The sequence below is a fragment of the Oncorhynchus nerka genome, linkage group LG3 (genome assembly GCF_034236695.1).
Source record: "Oncorhynchus nerka isolate Pitt River linkage group LG3, Oner_Uvic_2.0, whole genome shotgun sequence".
NCBI lineage: Eukaryota > Metazoa > Chordata > Actinopteri > Salmoniformes > Salmonidae > Oncorhynchus > Oncorhynchus nerka.
This window is the reverse complement of record NC_088398.1, coordinates 50,996,476-51,020,979: the sequence shown is the minus strand read 5'-3', so window position 1 is coordinate 51,020,979 and position 24,504 is coordinate 50,996,476. Positions and strand designations below refer to the sequence as shown.

The window sequence follows — 24,504 nt, the reverse complement described above, 5'->3', positions numbered from 1 at the left end:
TTCAGAAAATCACATTGTATGATTTTTAAGTAATTAATTAGCATTTTATTGCATGACATAAGTATTTGATCACCTACCAACCAGTAATAATTCCGTCTCTCACAGACCTGTTAGTTTTTCTTTAAGAATCCCTCCAATCATTACCTGTATTAACTGCACCTGTTTGAACTCGTTACCTGTATAAAAGACACCTGTCCACACACTCAATCAAACAGACTCCAACCTCTCCACAATGGCCAAGACCAGAGAGCTGTGTAAGGACATCAGGGATAAAATTGTCGACCTGCACAAGGCTGGGATGGGCTACAGGACAATAGGCAAGCAGCTTGGTGGAAAGCCAACAACTTGGTGCAATTATTAGAAAATGGAAGAAGTTCAAGATGATGGTCAATCACCCTCGGTCTGGGGCTCCATGCAAGATCTCATCTCGTGGGGCATCAATGATCATGAGGAATGTGAGGGATCAGCCCAGAACTACACGGCAGGACCTGGTCAATGACCTGAAGAGAGCTGGGACCACAGTCTCAAAGAAAACCATTAGTAACACACTACGCCGTCATGGATTAAAATCCTGCAGCGCACGCAAGGTCCCCCTGCTCAAGCCAGCGCATGTCCAGGCCCGTCTGAAGTTTGCCAATGACCATCTGGATGATCCAGAGGAGGAATGGGAGAAGGTAATGTGGTCTGAGACAACTAGAGCTTTTTGGTCTAAACGCCACTCGCCGTGTTAGGAGGAAGAAGAAGGATGAGTACAACCCCAAGAACACCATTCCAACCGTGAAGCATGGAGGTGGAAACATCATTCTTTGAGGGTGCTTTTCTGCAAAGGGGACAGGATGACTGCACCGTATTGAGGGGAGGATGGATGGGGCCATGTATCGCAAGATCCTTTCCTCAGTAAGAGCATTGAAGATGGGTCGTGGCTGGGTCTTCCAGCATGACAACAACCCGAAACACACAGCCAGGGCAACTAAGGAGTGGCTCCATAAGAAGCATCTCAAGGTCCTGGAGTGGCCTAGCCAGTCTCCAGACCTGAACCCAATAGAAAATCTTTGGAGGGAGCTGAAAGTCCATATTACCCAGCGACAGCCCCGAAACCTGAAGGATCTGGGTAAGGTCTGTATGGAGGAGTGGGCCAAAATCCTTGCTGGAGTGTGTGCAAACCTGGTCAAGAACTACAGGAAACGTATGATCTCTGTAATTGCAAACAAAGGTTTCTGTACCAAATATTAAGTTCTGCTTTTCTGATGTGTTAAATACTAATGTCATGCAATAAAATGCTAATTAATTACTTGATTTTCTGGATTTTTGTTTTAGATTCCGTCTCTCACAGTTGAAGTGTACCTATGATAAAAAAAAATTACAGACCTCTACATGCTTTGTAAGTAGAAAAACCTGCAAAATCGGCAGTGTATCAAATACTTGTTTTCCCCTCTGTACTTCTTAGGCTACCTATGTTACTTTCTATTGTTGTAGCTAGCCAGTTAGTGAATCTGTCTGTGTTAGCCATGTGTTCTGACTCTGATCCTGTATGACACTATCCACAGATGCCCAAAAGTGGCAGACCCCTCCACCTCTGGTCTTCTTTAACTGGGTCATATGAGTCTGTCAGGCCTCTGGTAAAGCCTGGTCCTAGACCATTAGATACAGTCCACGTCCTGAAGTTATGACCATGATCTTATATGACGCACAGGTTTTACTCTGGTCCTAGACCAGTAGACTACGGTCCTCATCAGGTTGTCACAACATAATCTTGTATGACAGACAGCTGTCACTCTTCTAAAGGGCTGTCCTGTCCCCTGTTAGTGGAAACACTGTTTAGCGAACACAATGAAAACTGTGACACATATCAGCCAAATTTGCAGTAGGGGTCTGTCTACACCCAGATCTCACCTTATCGTCATACCCTTTTCCTAAGCAACATTGGCCTATATAGCGCCTATCTTAATATTCTGTAAACTGAATCCTGGCAGGGAGGAAGAGCCAAGAGAGAGTGCTGGTGACTTTCATTTGTAGCAGGAAATGATGTTGGCTGCAGTGTTGACTGACTGACTGGTTGGCTTGTTTCTAATCTAACTTGGGTCAAATCCACATTGGGGTGTAAATATTGAAAATTGTTTTCCCTTGCCTGCCAGTATCACAGTGTGTTGAAATGTCACAATGGTGGTCTGACCAGCAGAAATACCATAGGCAAACATAGTTTGACAAAATATTGTTTTTGATTGCCTATTAAGTTTGAGTTTTTGGTTCATGACTGATGACACTGACTGTATAAAAAATAAGTTTCCATGCCTGTTATCATCATTTCAAAATAAACTGCAAATACTCAATAGCAGAAATGCGATGAGTTTTTTTTCCTTTCACCATCTGAAAACAAGCTTTGCCCTCTGTCCTGTTCTATAATTCATTCTTAGGATGAAAACAGTTTGTATTTTTGCAGAGGTTTTATTTGTTTAGCTTATGCTTTTTATTCATTCAGTGAATACAATTTCCTCAGACCCGAAAGGCAATAAAAATAATCCATCATTGGATATATTTGATTTAAATGTCAGTCACCTTCTCTTTTCAATGGCTCAGCCTTGGTTCCTTTTTTTCTTTATTCAAACATGGCGTTGTCCATTGTTATATGCTCATATCAACTGTTGTATTTTTCTTTCCCTTTGAGATTTTTTTATGATACAAAATCATGGAAAGTCTCTCACAGCTCTGTATTATCACCAATATAAATAGGGATGAATGAAGATCTCTGTGTGTATAAGCCTGCATGTGTGTATCTGTGTGATGAGATGTAGAGAGAGAGAGAGGATGTCACGGGAGCTTGTCCTACCTGTATGGGCATAGCGGGGGACATAATTACCTCCATCTGTAGAAACAATCACAGAAGAAACAGTAAATAACATTGCCTTAGGAAAATATGCCTCTCCATACCCCTTGAGACCATCACAATGTTTGGTAAAATATAGCCAACCAGAACATTCAATAGAAAGTGGGTTCCACTCCTGGAACAAAATAAGCAGCTTGCTGTGCCAGATTTCCACCCCCACAAATCATGCAAAGTGTGTGTGTCTGTGCATGTGTGTGATATAGGGCAGGGAACAGCGGGTTGTTTCGCATCCATACTTTCTCTCAATAAGGGGGCCAAACTGGGGCAAAAGAGGGATGAACTCCTATCCTTCAGTCCCACATCACTTCTGGAGCCACAGTCACACCAGGGGATAAGAGTGAGTCCAGACCAGGACCAGACCACAGGAGTAATACATGTATAGATACACCCTCAGTTCTGGGACATTTATTGTCATTGGGGCCTCAGAGTCTACAGAATAATGAGACTCAGACTCATAAGAACAAAAGTATAATAAATCTGACCCCTAGCCTGCTCTGTGGCTGTATATCGTGGAAGTGGATGGCCATTAATCAGACACTGACTTGTCGTGAACACATGTTGCTTGAGAGAGAGAGCAGAGAGCAGACCCTCATTGCACCAAGTCGTATTTGCTTTGTGAGAGGGCCAATTGGCTAGTAGCTCTATCATGGAACTGATGATGACATAGAGGGGAAAGCATTGACATCTCATTCAATGTTGGTGAAAAGATTACGCCTTTAAGAAAATATGTGTTGTTCACAGCAGCAGATTTCAACAAACAAAAAGTATGAGTTCCTCACTTCAGCAATGACTGAAATGCCTGAATACTGCTGAAAACCCCATAGATGCTAAATAGGGATTTTAGAGATAATAAATACATTGTTTCAGCTACTGCACCGAGGCCCTTCTTATCAACATTCCCAAAATGTAAACTAAGGGTGGCAGCCTTGCTGAAGAAATAATCCCTTTGGAAAGGGTGGGTAGCCGAAGACCATTGTGTCATTGTTAGAATGAGTGGTTCAGGATTGAGGGATTCTCTGCTGCAGATGCACTATGATATGAAATGCAAAGAGGAACTGGCTGGTCAGCCTCCTGATAACATCTTTCCAATTATAACAGCACTTCTCTCCAACATCTTCGTCTGATTCCAACAAGTGGCAAAAACAACATAGAAAAGCAGTGCTGGCTCGCAGAACTTTTTATTTTAGGTTTATTTGGATCGTGGATTGCTCCTATTCTCTCATGCTCATAATTTCTGAGTTTTTATTTAGCTCTGCTGCCTGTAACATTGGGTAAAACAGAAAAGTTATGACTTGGCATTAACAGACAGTGAAGCCCCATTCATGAGACACCAAATGCTGGCCTTGACAGTCAGAGCAAGAGGGCACTGTTGCTTGGGAATCAGAACTGACATTGGTACGGAAACCCAAACACTCCAAGTCTTGTGTCAGTGTGTGTGAATATAGTAGGCTTATGTAGCATTGTGAGGTTTGGGTCATTTCTAGTGTTTAGAAGTTAGCTGAGGCTGTTAGCTTTTGTGAATGGGTGAGGAGAAGCAAGGTTTTTCCCACAAAAGTATTTACATTTTCTAATAAAAAAAAGTAAAATGTTATCTCTTTTGACTGTTTTGAGGCCACTCACTGGGCGGTCCTGGCGGACAGCGCCGATGACCTGGAAGAGGCAGTGGATACCGTCTCTGAGGACATCCGTTTCTGTGAGGATCTCATTATTCAAAAGAGAGTCAACATCTTCCCCAATAATAAACTGTGGGTAACTTAGGAATTAAAAGAGCTCCTCAACCAGAAAACAAATGTGTTTAAACCAGGTGGCAGGAAAGAAGAAATGAAAAATATTAAGGCAAATCAAAGGCAAAATCAAGTAGTGAAAGGCAGCATACAAAGACAAATTAGAAAACCTTTTCAAGGACAAGGACATTTGGAAAGCCTGGTAAGTGCTACATATCATCACAGGCTACAAACCAAAGAGACATTGTGTGACCGTCGAAAATAACCTTTTGCAAATCCTTTGAACAGTTTCTATTGTACAGTCGTGGCCAAAAGTTTTGAGAATGACACAAATATTAATTTTCACAAAGTTTGCTGCTTCAGTGTCTTTAGATATTTTTGTCAGATGTTACTATGGAATACTGAAGTATAATTGCAAGCATTTCATAAGTGTCAAAGGCTTTAATTGACAATTACATGAAGTTGATGCAAAGAGTCAATATTTGCAGTGTTGAACCTTTTTTTTCTTCAAGACCTCTGCAATCCGCCCTGACATGCTGTCAATTAACTTCTGGGCCACATCCTGACTGATGGCAGCCCATTCTTGCATAATCAATGCTTGGAGTTTGTCAGAATTTGTGGGGTTTGTTTGTCCAACAGCTTCTTGAGGATTGACCACAAGTTCTCAACGGGATTAAGGTCTGGGGAGTTTCCTGGCCATGGACCCAAAATATTGATGTTTTGTTCCCCGAGCCACTTAGTTATCACTTTTGCCTTATGGCAAGGTGCCCCATCATGCTGGAAAATGCATTGTTCGTCACCAAACTGTTCCTGGATGGTTGGGAGAAGTTGCTCTCTGAGGATGTGTTGGTACCATTCTTTATTCATGGCTGTGTTCTTAGGCAAAATTGTGAGTGAGCCCACTCCCTTGGCTGAGAAGCAACCCCACACATGAATGGTCTCAGGATGCTTTACTGTTGGCATGACACAGGACTGATGGTAGCGCTCACCTTATCTTCTCCGGACAAGTTTTTTTCCGGATGCCCCAAACAATCGGAAAGGGGATTCATCAGAGAAAATGACTTTATCCCAGTCCTCAGCAGTCCAATCCCTGTACATTTTGCAGAATATCAGTCTGTCCCTGATGTTTCTCCTGGAGAGAAGTGGCTTCTTTGCTGCCCTTCTTGACACCAGGCCATCCTCCAAAAGTCTTCGCCTCACACCTGCCTGCTGCCATTCCTGAGCAAGCTCTGTACTAGTGGTTCACCGATCCCGCAGCTGAATCAACTTTAGGAGATGGTCCTGGCGCTTGCTGGACTTTCTTAGGCGCCCTGAAGCCTTCTTCACAACAATTGAACCGCTCTCCTTGAAGTTCTTGATGATCCGATAAATGGTTGATTTGGATGACGGCATGTGTTTCCTTGCAGGTAAACATGGTTGACAGAGGAAGAACAATGATTCCAAGCACCACCCTCCTTTTGTAGCTTCCAGTCTGTTATTGGATCTCAATCAGCATGACAGAGTGATCTCCAGCCCTTGTCCTCGTCAATACTCACACCTGTGTTAACAAAAGAATCACTGACATATGATGTCAGCTGGTCCTTTTGTAGCAGGGCTGCAATGCAGTGGAAATGTTTTTTTGGGATTCAATTTATTTGCATGGCAAAGAGGGACTTTGCAATTAATCTGATCACTCTTCATAGCATTCTGGAGTATATGCAAATTGCCATCATACAAACTGAGGCAGCAGACTTTGTGTCATTCTCTTAATTGTGTCATTCTCAAACTTTTAGCCACGGCTGTAGGTTTGACGTGTGATTTTACATCGCAGCAGAAAGTGGCCTTGGACAGTATAGACAGCATACCAGCTGTTGATATACAGATCTCTGTGAATGACGTCAAGCAATACTTTCAACGTGTCAACCCACGATAATCATATGGTACCGACGGCGTCAGCAGCAAGGCACTTCAGGCATGCGCAGACCATCTCGCTTAACTGTTCCAGAAGATGTTCCAGCTGTCACTGAACATATGGCCAATTTACCACAGCTAAGGGTTGTTCTTATTCATGACTCAATGCGGAGTGCCTGGAAACAGCCCTTAGTGTCACGCCTGCACCCGCTCCCCCTCCTTGGTGCTCGAGGGAGTCAGGCTGCCGATCACTACGCACACCTGTCACCATCATTACTCACATGGGCGCTCATTGGACTCACCTGGACTTCTTCACGTTGTTGATTGCCCTCTCTATGTCTGTCTGTTCCTCAGTTTTGTTCCCTGTGTCAGCATTATTGTCGTAATGTCGTTTTGTTCCCCCCATCCAGACGCCGTTCTTGTTTTGTTTGATGTCCGTTTTCCATCACTCCCTGTACTTACTTCTCATCTTCAGCGTCGGTCCTTACACTTAGCCTTGGTATATTTACCATATACCACAAACCCCCGAGGTGCCTTATTGCTATTATGAACTGGTTACCAACGTAATTAGAGCAGTACAAATAAACGTTTTGTCATCCCTGTGGTATACGGTCTGATATACAACAGCTGTCAGCCAATCAGCATTCAGGGCTTGAACCACCCAGTTTATAAGAACATTTATAAACTGGGTGGTTTGAGCCCTGACTGCAGATTGTCTGAAAGCCATTGTAAATCAGACCGTATACCACAGGGATGACAAAACATTTATTTGTACTGCTCTAATTACGTTGGTAACCAGTTTAAAATAGCAATAAGGTACCAAAGGGTTTGTGATATATGGCCAATATACCACTGCTTAGGGCTGTGTTCTAGCACTCCGCATTGCATCGTGTATAAGAACAGCCCTTAGCCGTGGTATATTGGCCATATACCAAACCTCCTCTGGTCTTATTGCTTAGTTAAAAAAGGCAAATAGCCTAGTGAAAATGTTATTAATTGACTTCAATAGCTCATTTAACACCATCCAACCCCACTTACTGGTGGGGTTTCCTTGTGAACCATACTCAACAAGTAAAGTTTAACTCCGCCTTCTCTACATCTAGAACGGTGAACACGGTAGCCCCTCAAGGTTGTGTACTTTCACCGATACAGTACAGCCTGTACTCAAACGACACAGCCCACACATTTCTTTTAATATACAGATGACACCGCTTTTGTGGGTTTCCTCCACCCAGACCAGGCCTCTGTTCAATGTTTTGACAGAGAAACTGCAAAATGTGTCTAGTGATGCGCAGATAACTTTCTTGAAATAAACGTTAAGAAAACAAAAGAGAAGGAAATTGATTTCAGATTAAACAAAACTCCACTACCCTCTACAAAGATCAATGGGGATTCAGTCGATAGAGTGACCACCTATAAGTACCTGGGAATTGAAATAGACAATAAACTGAAATTAAATGACTGTGCCTTTGCAAAGATGAAGAAATTGCAACAATGTTTTTTTTAACACAAACTGAACCATTATAAAGTTGACTGCAATGTCTTACAAATGTTCTATAAATCTGTCCTGCAGGGTTATGAAACCGTCTTAGGCCTCACAACCCTCTATCTGAGATACCTTCTGCAGCCCTCATCCTCCACATACAACACCCGTTCTGCCAGTCACATTCTGTTAAAGGTCCCCAAAGCACACACATCCCTGGGTCACTTCTTTTTTCAGTTTGCTGCAGCTAGCGACTGGAACGAGCTGCAAAAAACACTAAAACTGGACTGTTTTATCTCCATCTCTTCATTCAAAGACAAGACTCAATCATGGACACTCTTACGGACAGTTGTGGCTGCTTCACATGATGTATTGTATTGTCTGTAACCAATAATGTTTGTACCATGTTTTGTGCTGCTACCATGTTGCTGCCATGTTGTGTTGCTACCATGTTGTTGTCATGTTGTGTTGCTACCATGCTGTGTTTTCATGTGTTGCTGCCATCCTATGTTGTTGTCTTAGTCTTCTCTTTATGTAGTGTTGTGGTGTCTCTGTTGTCGTGAAGTGTGTTTTGTCCTATATTTTTATTACATTTTTTATTTTTAATCCCAGCCCCCATCCCTGCAGGAGGCCTTTTGCCTTTTGGTAGACCGTCATTGTAAATAAGAATTTGTTCTTAACTGACTTGCCTAGTTAAATAAAGGTGAAATAAAAACAGAGTGTGCTGTCCTTTGGTCTGATATGCGTGTTTTTAAACATGCGAGTGCAAGACCAAGTCAAGCTTCAGCGCTTGATAGGGACAGTGGTAAGGATAATTGGTATAGATCAAGAATCAGCTACCAATCTGTACACAAAACTCATCCTCCTAAAACTTGAAAGCATTTTACAGGACAGTACTCATCATCTTCATTCAAAATTCAGTCACAACAGCAGCCGGACAAGAGGAAAGAGACTTCTTCAAAGTAAATTAAAACGGATAGCTATATAGACTATTTTATTCCAACTGCCATTAGGCTGTGTAATAGATAGTATTTTGGTCCCTCGAGTATACAGTATATTGCACTTTCACTTTAAATGTTTAGCTAAAGCACTTTGAATGAATTATATTGTGTCGTTTCTGTGTTTTCATGTTTTATGCACCGTCTCTTTAAGCATATGAGCATATGTGCTTCAAATGACAACATATTGTGAGATAAAGCCATGATGAACATGCTGGCATATTTTTCCAACAAATAATCACATTGCCATTTAAAAAACAATAAAATATTGTGTTGTCTACATAACATAATAATGATGTGTTACATATTTTGCCCAACTGTGTTGCCTATTTCATTTTATTTGTCTAGCGGAACACATGTTTTATTTGATATTTGGCCGGACAACAATAACTAACGGAACAATCCCTGCACTTCCGTTAATGACACCGGCAGCGGAGTTGTTACAACTGATTGTCAGCTTTTTTACATTTCAGTATTAACATTTCTCATTATATATTTGAGAGGTTGTTTGGCGACGGAAATTCAGTTTTAATCTGTCGCTGCAGGTGCAGCAAGAGGCTTGATTCCGAGTGTCGTTGATTATGGTGTAGAGGGAGCGTTTCTCTGAGACAGCAGGTAAACAACGGGGCAGACATTAGCTAGCATGTTCGCCTAGCTTGCTAGCAAGCCAAGTGACATTTTATTCGATAAAAACAATAGCTATATAACTAGATATCTCTGGTAGAAACATAGCTATCACCCATAGGTGTGTTTTTATGAATCGCTCCAGTTGTCATCCCAGTCTAACATTGTAACACTGAAAGTTAGTGCATATTTTGATGGCTAGCCAGTTGGTAGCTACTTTTCCTGCTACCTACCTAGGTTTCTAGCGGCTAACGTTAACATCTTAACTACTCTACTATGTTGGTATGTAGCTTACTAAAGTTAGCTAACTAAACTAAACCCATAGCTAACTAGATTGCGGGAGTGATTAAATAAGTAGCTTCCTAAATATTTACTTGTCTAGCTACCTAGTTAGCTTCATATGTGATGTCATTGCATTTTTAGCACTACAGTAGCTAACTTTAGCTACTACACAGGAAACGTTGTGTAAAGTTAGCTAGTTAACGTTAGCTAAATATGTTTACTACACTGATGTCACAACTAATCTTAGCTAACGTTATTTATCAGGGTTTTCTTGCTGTGTAACTAGCTATGCTTTAGCTATCTGTGCAAGTATCGCCTTCCTTGCTTGCCACACCCTAACTAAGTCCTGAGTTTCACTTATAGTTTATTTGTCAAAAGCATCCTAATCCTGGCATTACATAACTATATGGGGAGTCTTAGCTTGTTGGCTGCCTGCCTTGGTGCAGTGCAGCTCTGCCCTGCTTTCATTTAGCTGAGAAACTAGTAGCCTGGAGACCCAAAGGTGAATTTTATTGGATTCAACGTCTGACATAAATGAGTGCTAGGAACAGGCAAACGTTTCCTTGCACTATCTCTACAAACCATAATGTTGAATACAATGATATTTTATCTTACTTTACCTGTTGTCTGGTTTCCACAGGAAAGTATAATTCAATCAACTTTTCAAGGTGCTGGTAGTGCTTTCAGATTTCTATCACCTGAAGCTTGTGCAGACCCATTTAAACTTGTGCACGAGCTTGGCAAGTATCCTTGTGTGGCATGCATGTATTTTCTTCTTTTGCCCATGCTTCAGGTGATAGAAATCTGAAAGCACTGCCAGTACTTTGAAAATTGTAGTTCATTCTACTTTCCTGTCGATATATTGTCTCACATTCCTACCTGCAAAAGGACCAACCGGAAAGTAAGTACAATGCAATGAAATTAAGAAATAAAGACACTGGTAGCTGTGCTATGGGAAATTAACAACCAATCTATTGTGAACATGCTGTGGAATGACTTACATTGTCTGTCTGTTAACATAGCTAGGACAAGTGGCTTTTAAGTTAGGCCTAAATGTAGGCCCTGTGCAGACTGCACTTTGAGCTAGCTTCGTGCCGCAACGAGAGATTTGGTTGGGACATTGGGCCGATACAGATCGTTGGCTATGTGTAGATCCAGTTGTATTAGCTTCCATTAATGTGGTTTTTTTTCTTTCCTTTTATAGAACCACAAGATTACTTCTTTGTTGTATGTGTGTACAACTGTGTGGTGGTGAGAATAAAACTCTGGATATGGAACATCTGCCTTGTTCTTGCCGGACAACCTGTAGTGAGTCAGAAATGTAGTCAATCAGCATTAAGTCACTAGCAGGTAAGGGAATCTATAGCCAACCGCTCAGATGGCTCCACCAAGCCATTTTTACATGCCCAATGTCCCAACAACAGAATCCCTTGTCGGGGGACAAAGCTACAGTACGTGAGCCTGCCCTGTAGTGCTGGCAGGCAGGCAGTGACAGCTGAAGCAGGTGGGGGTCATACTGGGCACATTTCATGGACACACTGATATCTGATACCTAGGCCTCTGTCACTCCTATAAACACAAGCACTCACTCTACATAGGCACAGGCAGCCTAGTGCGGCAGTGCCTATTCATTTTAAGATTTGGGGGTTGATATTCTGGTTCAGGTGCAGACATCCCAGGCCTGGTGGTTTTTGTTCCTTTTACATTCAGAACAAGGATGATTTGATGGATTGAAACAACTTCATCATAGTCTGGTATAAACTCTGCCTTGAACTTGTTCAAGAACAGGCTTGACTGCAGTTCTTAGTGCAGCATGAATGCATGCCGATTCAGACACATTCCTTTGTTTGAAACTGAGTAGGCTAGTCAGTCAGTGATTCTTCAAATCAAGCTGAACTATTTTAATTATCCCGGGTAGTAGTCCTAGCCAAATATGACATCCACTCAGAGCTGAACTAAGAGTATAACCCTATCGGGATGGCCAGTCTCATAGCGGGCGAATGACTCATACAGAAATTACAAGTTGTCACTGAGCCGCTGTATTTCTGTGCTGCATCACCCCTGACAGTTTGTCGTCTGCTGCCAAGCATTTTGGGGGGATTTCAGCAACACAGCTCCTCAATGGCCCTAAATAACAGTGCATCCAGGTGTGTTGACAGAGTTTTAAACCTGCATCATGCCAACCATCTTCTCATTGTAAGACTGAGCTGACTACTGAGAACACAGTAAACAAGCTGATTAAAGTCAAGAGTCCAAAGGCCCATACAAGCTTCACTCAATTGATCTACGCTTGTGGGTGGAGTTGGATTTTTGGAGCATTGGACACCTTTTAGCCCTTTTAAATTATAGGATTCGCATAATATTCGACAAATATAGTACTCAACATCCAATATGGACCAAACTTCTTCCTGCCATTGAGTAAAATGTGTGGTAGCCAATAAAATGGTCCAAAGCCACCCATGGTCCCCCTCACACACCATGCCAATCCCACCCCAACAACCACGACAGTATCATTTCTCTGTATCTGACAAGTCGTTTGGAGCTCCAGCTTGAAGTATAGCTTTTTCATCCTTTGAAGTGCATTCCTGGTGATTTAAATGTTTATTTATTTTTATCCCCCCCCCCCCATTTAGAGAAATGAGCCATTGAAGTTGCTTGCATCATTTACCATAAATCAGTGTGAAAGTGGTTTCCTGTGTTTATTAAATGGATCACAATATTTTCTTTGCAACTTTGTGTAAAAAAAACAACCTTTAAACAGGTCAACATTCACAAAGCCGCTGGGCCAGAGGGATTACCAGGACGTGTACTCAAAGCATGTGAGGACCAACTGTCAGGTGTCTTCACTGACCTCTTCGACTTCTCCCTTACCGAGTCTGTAATACCTACATGTTTCAAGCAGACCACCATAGTCCCTGTGCCCAAGGAAGCAAAGGTAACCTGCCGAAATGACGACCGTCAGTAGCCATGAAGTGCTTTGAAAGGCTGGTCATGGCTCACATCAACAGCATCCCCTCGGGACACCTTAGACCCACTCCAATTCGCATACCGCCCCAACAGATCCACAGATGACGCAATCTCAATCGCACTCCACACTGCCCTTTCTCACCTGGACAAAAGGAACACCTATGTGAGAATGCTGTTCATTGACTACAGCTCAGCGTTCAACACCATAGTGCCCACTAAGCTAAGGACCCTGGGACTAAACACCTCCCTCTGCAACTGGGTCGTGGACTTCCTGACAGGCCACTCCCAGGTGGTAAGAGTAGGCAACAACACATCTGCCACGCTGATCCTTAACACTGGGGCCCCTCAGGGGTGTGTACTTAGTCCCCGCCTGTATTCCCTGTTCACCCACGACTGCATGGCGAAACACGACTCCAACACCATCATTAAGTTTGCTGACGACACAACAGTGGTAGGCCTGATCACCGACAACGATGAGACAACCTATAGGGAGGATGTCAGAGAACTAACTGTCAGTGTGGTGCCAGGACAACAACCTCTCCCTCAATGTGAGCAAGACTACGTAGCTGATCGTAGACTACAGGAAAAGGCGGGCCGAACACACTGTTTTATTTAACACATTTACGTTAAATAATGCAATCGACTTCAATGGCTAATTTCTCCAAACGGGAAATATAACAACACCAGCTTCACATGGATTACATTACGAAGGATGACACGGAGACATAACTGATACTTTATACAGGTTGTTGGGGTGGGATTGGTGTGGGGTCCGTTGGCAGCTTTTGATCATTTTATTAGAATCCTCATTGTTGGGAAGAATTAGACCAATGGTCCAAATCGGATGTTAGGTTATATATATATATAGATGGATGATTGTGAGTCCTATAAATTAAAATGGCCAATTTCGGTGCAATCAATTAGTTTAATTTCTTTAATTATATTTCAACATAATGTTTCAGGAATGCAAATGTTACTTTTCTAACTACAGTGTAAACTCTTTATTATTTCCTCTTAATTAGCCTGGCTGTGATTAGTCTACTCATTGTGATCAAAGGCGGGAACAGCTGGGAAGTTAATACTACCTCTCCCCTTAATGTTTTTAAGCACTTATGTCGTTTTCTGTTATGTCTGGGACAAACATGAATTAGACTAGGGCGAATCTGGGTCCATAAGGACTGACTTGGGAAATGGTTACTGTTGGGACTTGGTTTGAAAACAACACCTAACCTCTATGCCTTTACCCTAGCCTGCCTCCTGCCCAAGCCACTGGGACATTGCTTACACCTGGCCCATATCCAACGAATGCAAGGTGTAAGTTGTTAGCTAGAGTTGTTCTTTTGGACAACAGTGTTTCTGTTGGCTGAAGGTCAAGTGCTGGTTGGTTGGTCTCTTCTCTGTGGTGGTAGAATGTAGCCTAGGGAAGTGATTGAGGAGAAGTTCAGCCCATTAAAACACACAGAGGAGCTATCAGACATGGGCTTTGTGTTTTAGAGTAATGCTTGAATTAACTCTGACTTAAATGACTAATCACTATTAAACTGTCAAACTCTATGTAGGCTAAGTAACAGCACTGGCGAAAGTACAATGGAAGGTAGCTCCACAAAGAAGTCTTGTTATAACTGAATACCACTGATTTTGTGGTCTCGCATGACAGTGTTAACATCAAGTAGCTGACTTGGGTTCTGGCTGCCGGTGGCCAAGCTAAGTGATTTTTGTATTCATTCCGTTAGGTGTGCCACTGCGCCAGTCTATCAGACATGTTTCACATGACATCGACAGTGAATGTTGCAGGTGCATGAATAAGTCATCAGGTTATGTGATTGAGCAGCCACTGCTGTTCTCAGCAACTTTGTTGCTGCAGTGGCTTTTGGGGGATGCAGTGACTTTTTGAGTCCCAGGGGTGCTAAGTGTCCCAATTCCACTGGGCCTGCAGGGGACAAGAAGCCACAACTAACACACCCAGCCACACGCTGGTGGGACAATGGGCTTTGTGGGTAGCAGTTAGCACCTGTACATGCTCTGGCAAGACCTCACTTCATGTAATATGAACATCAAGCAAAGGGAAGTGTATTCAGGGTTTTGAGTGCTTATTTCATTCTTTTATTTCTCCTTTCATGTTGTCTATAGCCTACTACTATTATGACTTGGTCATATTTTATTGTAATATCACTACATCCCTGTCTCTTATGCATCATGTCACACACTGATCCACTGCTGTTATTGTGTGTTTTCAAGAGAGAGTGTAGGGTAGCCATGCTGACGTTGGCCAGTAAACTGAAGAGGGACGAGGGGGTGAAGACTGGCAGGGCCCCTGGGGGCCCCTCCGACTCCTCTCACAGGGTCTCTATCAGGGACCGGCTGCTCATCAAAGGTACAACATACATGACCTTCTATAAATGTATCTATCCATCTCCTCCAGTTTAGTCTTTTCAGACTTCTAGCATCTGGGTGACCCTAATGCTCTTCTCATGAATTTCAAAGAAATTCAAATCTGTCTGTCTTTATTTTTTAATCTTTTCATACTGTCTTTAGTTCTTTACATTTTGATCCCTGTATTCCTGTTGCTCACTCTTCTTCTTTATAGTCTCACCATCCCAGTCCCTTAATCGTCTGTCCTTGACCAATCTCCTCTAGTTTTATTCCTCAACACTCCATGTTCTGTTTCAAGCTCTGTAGTTCTGCTTTCTTTAAAAATCCATTCAAATTCAAGGTCAGAAGCCCATCTTATGCAAAGGAGAATGGATGTCTTTCTGTTCAGTCACTGTGGATGTTCTTTCATCAGTCTCTTCTCTGTGGTTCCTCCAAGTATTGTTTTTTTCTTTCTTTTGAGTTACATTAATGGCTTATTCTTTTTGTTAATTTCCTGTGTTGGTCAGGTCAATACAAATTCCCCCTCAAGGGCAGAAAAAGTTGTCAAATTCTCTCTGTCATTTGAGTTGTCTGTTATGTTTGGATGCTCTTAGCCTACACAGTGCAGAGCCGATACCGTCGCAAGGTCACATTTTACCACTTCCTCTAGACTTTCCTGAATAGCTAGCTAGAGTCAAACATCTCTGGTTGTGCCTATCTGTCTAGTGATTGAGGAGGTGGGCTTTGAACGTTAGCAGAACAGGAACACTGTCCGGATGTAGCTTCGTCGTCATCCGCTCCTCTAGACTCCCTGACAGATTCACATGTGTCCTCCCTCCCTCTTTCTCCACCTCCCTCCTTCTCCACCTCCTTGTCTGTAGCTATTACTGTTTTGTATCTTACCACTGGGGCATAATGTCCAACGTTTATCCTCTTTTAATCATTCACCCTAACATCCACTGAAGGCAGTTTGCCACAAAGTACACAGTCCAACACTCCCTCTGAGGGAGGGAACATGCTTTTCTTTCTGTAAAGGTGTGGAGCTGAAACTGCATCAGTCCAATGAATTGTATTGGTGGAAATAGCCCAGTACCCATTCATAATACATATGCAGTACAGACAGTCCATTCACAATTGTGTCATGATTTATTGTTTTAATATTGATTGCACAGCACTGTATCGAAGCTCCTAAGCTGTACCTAGAGCAAGATAAGTTACTTCTCACCTCAGCACCGGCAGAGATGGTAAGGAAAGGGGAACACAAAAGAGTAACCCCTTCTCTCCCCACAGGACTCCCTAGTGAGGTTGAGGTTACAGTTACTGTACAGTCATCTGAGTTGACCCTTGTATTTATTTACTTTTTTGCACTGTCTCTATGCACATTCTCAGGGCCCTACACACACACTGACACTCCAACACACATACAAGCACTCATTCCATCATTTGCTCACACACACATAATATAATATATCAGCAAAAAAAGAAACAGCCCCCTTTTTAGGACCCGGTCTTTCAAAGATAATTTGTAAAAATCCAAATAACTTCACATGCTCATTGTAAAGGGTTTAAACACTGTTTCCCATGCTTGTTCAATGAGCCATAAACAATTAATGAACATGCACCTGTGGAACGGTCGTTAAGACCCTAACAGCCTACAGACGGTAGGCAATTAAGGTCACAGTTATGAAAACGTAGGACACTAAAGAGGCCTTTCTACCGACTCAGAAAAACACCAAAAGAAAGATGCCCAGGGTCCCTGCTCATCTGCGTGAACGTGCCATAGGCATGCTGTAAGGAGGCATGAGGACTGCAGATGTGGCCAGGGCAATAAATTGCAATGTCCGAACTGTGACACGCCTAATAGGCTGACCACACCGCTTGTGTGCTTGCGCAGGCGTTTTTTATTTTTTTTATTTAACCAGGTAGGCAAGTTGAGAACAAGTTCTCATTTACAATTGCGACCTGGTCAAGATAAAGCAAAGCAGTTCGACACACAACGACACAGAGTTACACATGGAGTAAAACAAACATACAGTCAATAATACAGTATAAACAAGTCTATATACGATGTGAGCAAATAAGGGATGTAAAGGCAAAAAAAGGCCATGGTGGCAAAGTAAATACAATATAGCAAGTAAAACACTGGAATGGTAGATTTGCAGTGGAAGAATGTGCAAAGTAGAAATAAAAATAATGGGGTGCAAAGGAGCAAAATAAATAAATAAATTAAATACAGTTGGGAAAGAGGTAGTTGTTTGGGCTAAATTATAGGTGGGCTATGTACAGGTGCAGTAATCTTTGAAGAGGGGGAGGACCGCAGCTGCTTTCCAATCTTTGGGAATCTCAGACGACACGAGAGGTTGAACAGGCTAGTAGTAGGGGTGGCAACAATTTCGGCAGATAATTTTTAGAAAGAAAGGGTCCAGATTGTCTAGCCCGGCTGATTTGTAGGGGTCCAGATTTTGCAGCTCTTTCAGAACATCAGCTGACTGGATTTGGGAGAAGGAGAAATGGGGAAGGCTTAGGCGAGTTGCTGTGGGGGGTGAAGTGCTGTTGACTGGGGTAGGGGTAGCCAGGTGGAAAGCATGGCCAGCCGTAGAAAAATGCTTAATGAAATTCTCAATTATAGTGGATTTATCAGTGGTGACAGTGTTTCCTATCTTCAGTGCAGTGGGCAGCTGGGAGGAGGTGTTCTTATTCTCCATGGACTTTACAGTGTCCCAGAACTTTTGAGTTAGTGTTGCAGGAAGCAAATTTCTACTTGAAAAAGCTAACCTTGGCTTTTCTAACTGCCTGTGTATAATGGTTTCTAGCTTCCCTGCTGCATATCACGGGGGCTGTTCGATGCTAATGCAGAACGCCATAGGATGTTTTTGTGTTGGTTAAGGGCAGTCAGGTCTGGGGAGAACCAAGGGCTATATCTGTTCCTGGTTCTACATTTCTTGAATGGGGCATGCTTATTTAAGATGGTTAGCATTTAAAAAAAATAATAATAATAATGAAAAACAATAACCAGGCATCCTCTACTGACGGGATGAGATCAATATCCTTCCAGGATACCCCGGCCAGGTCGATTAGAAAGGCCTGCTCGCTGAAGTGTTTCAGGGAGCATTTGACAGTGATGAGTGGAGGTCGTTTGACCGCTGACCCATTACGGATGCAGGCAATGAGGCAGTGATCGCTGAGATCTGCGTTGCAAAATAAATGTAGAAATCTATGTTATTTAATTATTGCACCCACACTGCTCGTGCGCCCCAACGAGCATCTGCGTTGCCAAGGGCTAAAATAGACATCAGTTCTATTTCTGATGCAGATCACGCTGCAAGTCCTGCCTCTCCCATTTCCTCGTTGGTTTATAGAAGCGGGTACCCACGTGCCATCTCCTCATTGGTTTATAGAAGCAGGTACCCACGTGCCATCTCCTCATTGGTTATACCCACATGGGTGACTGAAAGACGAACGAGGTCAGTGACGGTAATGCACCTAATTTATAAAAGTTGCCAATCGCATTATAAATCCAAGAGAAGAAAAAAAGCCTGGAATGAGGAGAGATGACTAGAAACGATTCGGTTGACCGTTTAATGTGTGGATTAATTGTCGGAGTAGAGGACCTTGTGCATTTCATGGAAAATAACAACTCAATGTTTATCCCAGGACAAAATAGTTAGCTAGCAACAGCAAGCTAGCTAAATAGGACAAATTAGCTAGCAAGCTAAGTAACTAAAGTACCATAAGTGTTTAATGCTTTTCGACCTGTCCCCAAATTAATGTAATTGGTATAGAGTTTGTTTTGATATTTTAACCTGCGTGTCGTGATCGCATTTGGTGTCGGGAGACAAAATAAATGTATGCACAATGGCACAGGATGGCACACTCGCGCAGCCGGTTTGGGTTCTGTGTAAGACAGCACTACAGGGAGACGGGATGGACAGCTGATCGTCATCGCAGTGGCAGACCACGTGTAACAACACCTGCACAGGATCGGTACATCCGAACATCACACCTGCGGGTCAGGTACAGAATGGCAACAAAAACTGCCCGAGTTACACCAGGAACGCACAATCCGTCCCTCAGTGCTCAGACTGTCAACAATAGTCAGAGAGAGGCTGGACTGAGGGCTGGTAGGCCTGTTGTAAGGCAGGTCCTCACCAGACATCACCGGCAACGATGCCGCCTATGGGCACAAACCCACTGTTGCTGGACCAGACAGGACTGACAAAAAGTGCTCTTCACTGATGAGTTGCGGTTTTGTCTCACTAAGGGTGATGGTCGGATTCGCGTTTATCGGCGAAGAAATGAGCTTTACGCCGAGTCCTCTACTCTGGAGCAGGATCGATTTGGAGGTGGAGGCTCCGTCATGTTCTGGGGTGGTGTGTCGCAGCATCATCGGACTGAGCTTGTTGTCATTGCAGGCCATCTCAATGCTGTGCATTAACGGGAAGACATCCTCCTCCCTCATGTGGTACCCTTCCTGCAGGCTCATCCTGACATGACCCTCAGCCATACTGCTCATTCCAGCCATACTGCTCATTCTGTCAGTGATCTGCTATGGCCAGCGGAGAGCCCGGCACTCAATCCCATTGAGAACGTCTGGAACCTGTTGGATCGGAGGGTGAGGGAGTGCTAGGGCCACCCACCCCCCACAGAAATGTCTGGGAACTTGCAGGTGCCTTGGTAGAAGAGTGGGTTAACATCTCACAGCAAGAACGGGCAAATCTGGGGCAGTCCATGAGGAGGAGATGCACTGCAGTACTTAATGCAGCTGGTGGCCACACCAGATACTGACTTACTTTTGATTTGGACCCCCCTTTGTTCCGGGACACATTATTCCATTTCTGTTAGTCACATGTCTCTGGAACTTGTTCAGTTTGTCTCAGTTGTTGAATCTTATGTTCATAGAAATATCTACAGATGTTAGGTTTTCTGAAAATAAATGCAGTGAGAGGACGTTTCTTTTTTTAATGTGTTTACATTTATACTCAACTTTTCATACAATCATCATATACACTGCTGCTACTCTGTTTATCATACAGTATATACTGATGCCTAGTCACCTCACCACTGTACTGTACATCTCCCTACATCACTCCAGTGTCCCTGTCCATTGTAATTATGGTTCTGGAACTGACCCTGTATATACTTGTGTTCTTTTTTTTTATTGCTTGTTTTGTTTTTTCTAATGTTGAGTGCTATATTGATTACTGTATTTTTGATTTGGAGTTTGCAAGAAGTACACAAGTACAGTGAAATGCCTGTGACATTAACTTGAAACTGTAGACAACCTGACTGTGGTACAAATTATTTGCTGAACTGTCTGCAGGTTTATCAATCATATTGTCTTTGTTTCGATTAATTTACAACCCGATTTATGAGGTAAATAATTACTGTAGCTACCATTTCATAATATTTGTTTCAGTCATACATTCAGCCTATGAATGATAAGGTAACTTTTTTTGCAGGGCTGTTTTCTAGTAAGTTTGTAGCATTCCAACAACACAGGGCTGAGAGAGAAGGGAAGGGAGCGTGGGATATGATGTTGTTCCCTTAGGATTTGGTGCACACTACTGACTGCGCTCTCCTAGCTACCCACACAATCAAGATTCTTAGTTTTAGTCTGACGACTCACTCTCTCTCTCTCTCTCTCTCTCTCTCATATTGCAGAAGTTGCAGAACTTGAAGCCAACCTTCCTAGTAAGTGTATGCAGTGCAACATAAAAAAAGTTGCGGATTCATGTGAATGATGTGTTTGATGTTCCCATGGCTCATTAGTAACTGAAGAGTCAGTTGCAGGCAGCGGTGGATGGCTCGGCTGTAGTGCTCCTGTCTGAACACCAGGGGGAGATTAAGAGCCACTGGAAAATGGATGATGATCATAGACCAGTTACTTCTTACTTTTATAGCCACATACAGTGCTCCATTGATATATACACCACCGGTCAAATGTTTTAGAACATCAAAGGGTTTTTCTTTATTTTGACTATTTTCTACATTGTATAATAATAGTAAAGACGTCAAAACTATAAAATAACACATGGAATCATGTAGTAACCAAAAAAGTGTTAAACAAATTCAAATATATTTGAGATTCTTCAAATAGCCATCCTTTGCCTTGATGACAGCTTTGCACACTCCTGGCGTTCTCTCTCAACCAGCTTCATGAGGTAGTCACCTGGAATGCATTTCAATTAATGTTGCGTCCTATTAAAAGTTAATTTGTGGAATTTCTTAATGCGTTTGAGCCAATCAGTTTTGTTGTGACAAAGTAGATAGCCCTATTTGGTAAAATACTTAGTCTATATAATGGCAAGAACATCTCAATAAATAAGCAAAGAGAAGGTCAGTAAATACGGAAAATTTCAAGAACTTTGAAAGTTTCTTCTAGTGCAGCCGCAAAAACCATCAAGCGCTATGATGAAACTGGCTGTCATGAGGACCGCCACAGGAATGGAAGACCTAGAGTTTCCTCTGCTGCAGAAGATGCGTTCATTAGAGTTACCAGCCTCAGAAATTGCAGCCCAAATAAATTCTTCAGAGTTCAAGTAACAGACACATCTCAACATCAACTGTTCAGAGGAGACTGTGTGACTCAGGCCTTCATGGTCGAATTGCTGCAAAGAAACCACTACTGAAGAGACTTGTTTGGTCCAAGAAACACAATGGACATTAGCCCGGGGAAATGTGTCCTTTGGTCTGGAGTCGAAATTGGAGATTTTTGGTTCCAACTGCCGTGTCTTTGTGAGACACGGTGTGGGTGAACGGATGATCTCTGCATATGTGGTTCCCACTGTGAAGCATGGAGGAGAAGGTATGGGGGTGCTTTTCTGGTGACACTGTCAGTGATTTTATTTACAATTCAAGGTACACTTAACCAGCAGGTTTACCACAGCATTCTGCAGTGATACGCCATCCCATCTGGTTTGGTCCCATTATCATTTGTTTTTCAAAAAAAATGAAGAAAAACTCTTGAATGAGTAGGTGTTCTAAAATGTTTGACCGGTAGTGTATTAGCATAACATAGAGATAACAAAGATAGTGTAGACCAAGATTTATAATGTACACATAGATTCAAATATATTAAGATAACTATGTACATTTCCCAGAAAATATCAATTCAACTGTAAATGTTGGCTAATAACAACTGAGAGATATGCCCTTATCCTCTCTCTCACCACCTCCCCACCTTAGGTACGTGTAAAGCCAGCTTCCCTGATGAGAACAAGCTACATCACTTTCAGCTGGCTGTCTCTCCAGGTAAGACCCCACCAGCCCCCATCTCACTAATAGCCAACCTGTGTGTATGTAGACCTACATAAATAACAATTGTATAACACAAGTGTGCAGTGAGCTAGTTACTAGGATAGTAAGGTATGATGACAGTCTGGAAGCTGTTTCTAATCCCTTCAGTCAACCTTTAGAAGTAGGCTCTTAATAAGTGGCAGCGCTTAAGTAATTGTATTCTCCAAACCGTTGACCTCCTCTGAGAGTTAAACTGGATCAGTGAGGTCAGGAGGTCAAGTCTAAGATGGACTACATCAGCGATTTCTCTAATTGCTGCAGACTGCAGTGCTTTTAAAGGGCATAAACTCCATGCCAGCTGAGTATCACACTGATAAAAATAAAATAATGTGCTGTTCTTTCTGACTATTGTCACTATTATCCAAAGTTGTAGCTCACACCAATGACAAGCTGTACCAGTACAAACTTATTATTGAGTATTCTATAGTCCCCTATTGAGAACTGCTCTCCAGGCAAAAGTTCTGCTTCTCAGGAAGGTAATTGAGAGTCCTGGATCACGTCTGTGACAGCACGTCCTGTTCTAGCCTAAGTGGTTGTTCCCTGTATTTAAATGCAGGCTGTCTCCAGCAGGATGGCAGGCAGGCAGCCATCATTATTCCCCAGGCAGGTCCTGTCTTAGAGCGCTGCCTAGTGCATACCTGCCCTGTATACTGTAGTCTGAAGACGTACTGTTACTGGAGCAGCCTGGAATTATTCATGCCTTAGGAGACTTTGTTCTCCTAACTCTGTGTGTGTGTGTGTGTGTGTGTGCCTGCTTGTGTGAATTTCATCACGCACACACCCACCCTTCTCCAGGTATGTGCACCTCATTTATTCTCTTGCTAAATGAGCTCAGTTCCTTCCTTTAGCCTTCATAAAGTGCAGTATCAGCAGATTCTCTGATACTGCGCTGTTGGTTGTCACCATTAGAGCAGTGTTATTCTGGAGTATTCAAAGACAGCCTGTTTGGAGGTCACAGAGGGCAGTGTGGTTTAGCTGGGGAGTGAGTAGTAGGAACTGGGGACAGGATAGCTGTTGTTCTCCCTCTGTGGAGCCAGGAGACTTGGCTAGCTGCCCCATGCGTTTAGCCTGCCCTGTCCAGGCTCAGGAGGATGGGCACAGCAACATGCATGTTTAATGCAGTGCATTTGTAATGTTTTGCCACTTTCCTCACATCTGCTGCATTTTTTTTCTCAGACCTTTTTTGTTTTTAAAGAGAGCCTTTACCATTTCAGTAATATCTCCGTGTCAGCAGGGGGCACCTGTAATGCTCAACTCTGTTTGAGAGCTTGATCTAGCATGGAGATAGTGGATAGCATCTCATTTCACCAACTGAACTGTTTTAGAACCAAGCTCCTCAATACCTTGCATGGGTTGGAACATTGAGGTGCCTCCATAGTCCCTGTTCGAGGGGTGATTTAACAATTACCCTCATGCTGTACTTTGGTACGACAAGCTCCAAAATGTCCCTATGCTGTCAGGCCCGCATTCCTCGAGGTCTATGAAGTTTTTGGTTGAAAAGATTCCGATTGGGAGGACCTAAATAATCTGCTCTGCACAAAGCCCAGGGCTAAGATCATGCAGTGTGAAAAGCCCTCTAATACTAGCTCCTCATTCACAGTCTGTGTCAGTGCCCCAGAGCATGATTGAGAGGACCGCCCAGCCCCAGCAGTTGACTCTCTTTAAATTCACAGCCTGTGGGAATGATAATGGTGATTAATTGCGGAATGACCCGTAGATAAATTATCCTTAGAGTTTCTACTACACAGGTGATTGTTGGCAAAACCCACAGGTTCTCCCGGCTTCTCCCAAGAGAAGAGGTAATGTCATGAATTTGGATGTGGTGTGTTTAGGAGCCACCTCTCTATCACCTCTCTATTTCTGCAGTGCTGTCAGCCAGTCACTCTCGAAAGGAGGCATATTTTATATGCTGAGCAGTCATTTTAGTGTGTGTGCGCGTCTGTTTGTGCACGGGTGCTCTCTGAGCCCTTTTAACGCTGAGTCAAGTGTATTCTCACCTCTTGA

General features: G+C 42.9%; 1 protein-coding gene across 3 annotated transcripts in view; it reads left to right on the top strand.

Moving 5' to 3' along the window:
- Positions 1-9,370: 9,370 nt before the first annotated feature.
- Positions 9,371-24,504, top strand: part of LOC115110257 (NEDD8-conjugating enzyme UBE2F) — an 89,951-nt gene continuing 74,817 nt past the window's right edge. The window contains exons 1-5 of one of the 3 annotated variants that reach the window (XM_065013221.1): positions 9,371-9,594; positions 11,090-11,193; positions 15,091-15,226; positions 20,866-20,895; positions 22,390-22,455. In XM_065013221.1, coding sequence (XP_064869293.1) covers positions 15,109-15,226; positions 20,866-20,895; positions 22,390-22,455 — 214 coding nt within the window. In that variant the 5' untranslated portion in view covers positions 9,371-9,594; positions 11,090-11,193; positions 15,091-15,108. The other 2 variants (XM_065013222.1, XM_065013220.1) reach the window with 2 other exon arrangements.